Source organism: Aplysia californica, unplaced genomic scaffold (genome assembly GCF_000002075.1).
Source record: "Aplysia californica isolate F4 #8 unplaced genomic scaffold, AplCal3.0 scaffold00364, whole genome shotgun sequence".
Classification (NCBI taxonomy): domain Eukaryota; kingdom Metazoa; phylum Mollusca; class Gastropoda; order Aplysiida; family Aplysiidae; genus Aplysia; species Aplysia californica.
Genome location: NW_004797634.1, coordinates 264,451 through 265,450, shown reverse-complemented (window position 1 = coordinate 265,450; position 1,000 = coordinate 264,451). Strand labels below are relative to the sequence as shown.

Genomic DNA, 1,000 nt, shown 5'->3' with positions numbered 1-1,000 from the left:
AGGTAAAGAGTTAACAATTTGTTATTTAACACTTTGCCATCACAAGGCTGATATAGTAAAAACTCTTGCCATCAAAGGCAAAGGCATTAGGGGGAAAATCCAAGGAAACTGAAGGGTATGATCGGAGAGACGTGACGGTAAAGTGTTAATGTCACCGACCTCCCTCCGTCTTCTCCGTTTCCCACGGCGATGAGCGCAGGCAGGTCCGTCCCTCGCAAGCCGTACTCCATCAACTCCTTCATGGCGTCAATGTTCTCCGGAACTCTCTCCAGACACTCGTGGAGAACCCACGCCCTCTTGCTGATCTTGCTCTGGGAGGGAAAAAACAAATATTTATTTATTTAATTTTACTTTCTGTTTTCTTCATCTTCTTCTCCTCCTCCTTCTTCATATTCTCTTTCTTTTTCTTTTCCTCCTTTTTCAACTTCTTCTTCTCCTCTTTCTCTCTTTCTTGATTTTCTCCTTTTTCTTTTTCTACTACTCTTTTGTTCTCTCTTTCTTTTTCTCTTTCTCTTGTGTATTCTCTTTCTTCTCCTCTTTCTTTTTCTCTTTCGTCATTTCCTCCTTCTTTTTCTCTTTCATCTACTCCTCCATCTCATTATCTTTCTTTTACTCTTTCTTCTCTGTTCCCTTCTGTGTTTCCCCATAAAATAGCCAGATAGTCAACCATACATCCTTTGTCCCATCGCACAAACCAATCTTCCTTCCTGATGACCATAGCCTCACGCCTTACCACACAAAAATGCCCCACCTATCCCCCTTCTATTCACAGAAAAAAAAATGCTCTACAAAATCACTCTCAGCATTTCCCACTGGTCTGAACAATACCAAATCAAACTGGACATTCAAATCAATTTTTTAAAGAAGAACCATACTGAAAACAAACTGTATTTTAGAAGTCAACTTTTCAAAAATACATCACAATACGAAAACAAACTGGATTTTTAAGTCAACTATTGATAAAGAACAATATGAAAACAAACTGGATTTTTAAGTCAAC

At 38.8% G+C, this 1,000-nt stretch overlaps 1 protein-coding gene across 1 annotated transcript in view; it reads right to left on the bottom strand.

Annotated features, from left to right (window-relative positions):
- LOC101864470 (neuroblastoma-amplified sequence) overlaps positions 1 to 1,000 on the bottom strand; it is a gene marked incomplete in the record, with an annotated part of 104,153 nt that overhangs the window by 82,085 nt on the left and 21,068 nt on the right. The window contains 1 exon segment of the mRNA XM_013085297.2: positions 160 to 311. Within this exon segment, the coding sequence (XP_012940751.1) occupies positions 160 to 311 (152 nt within the window).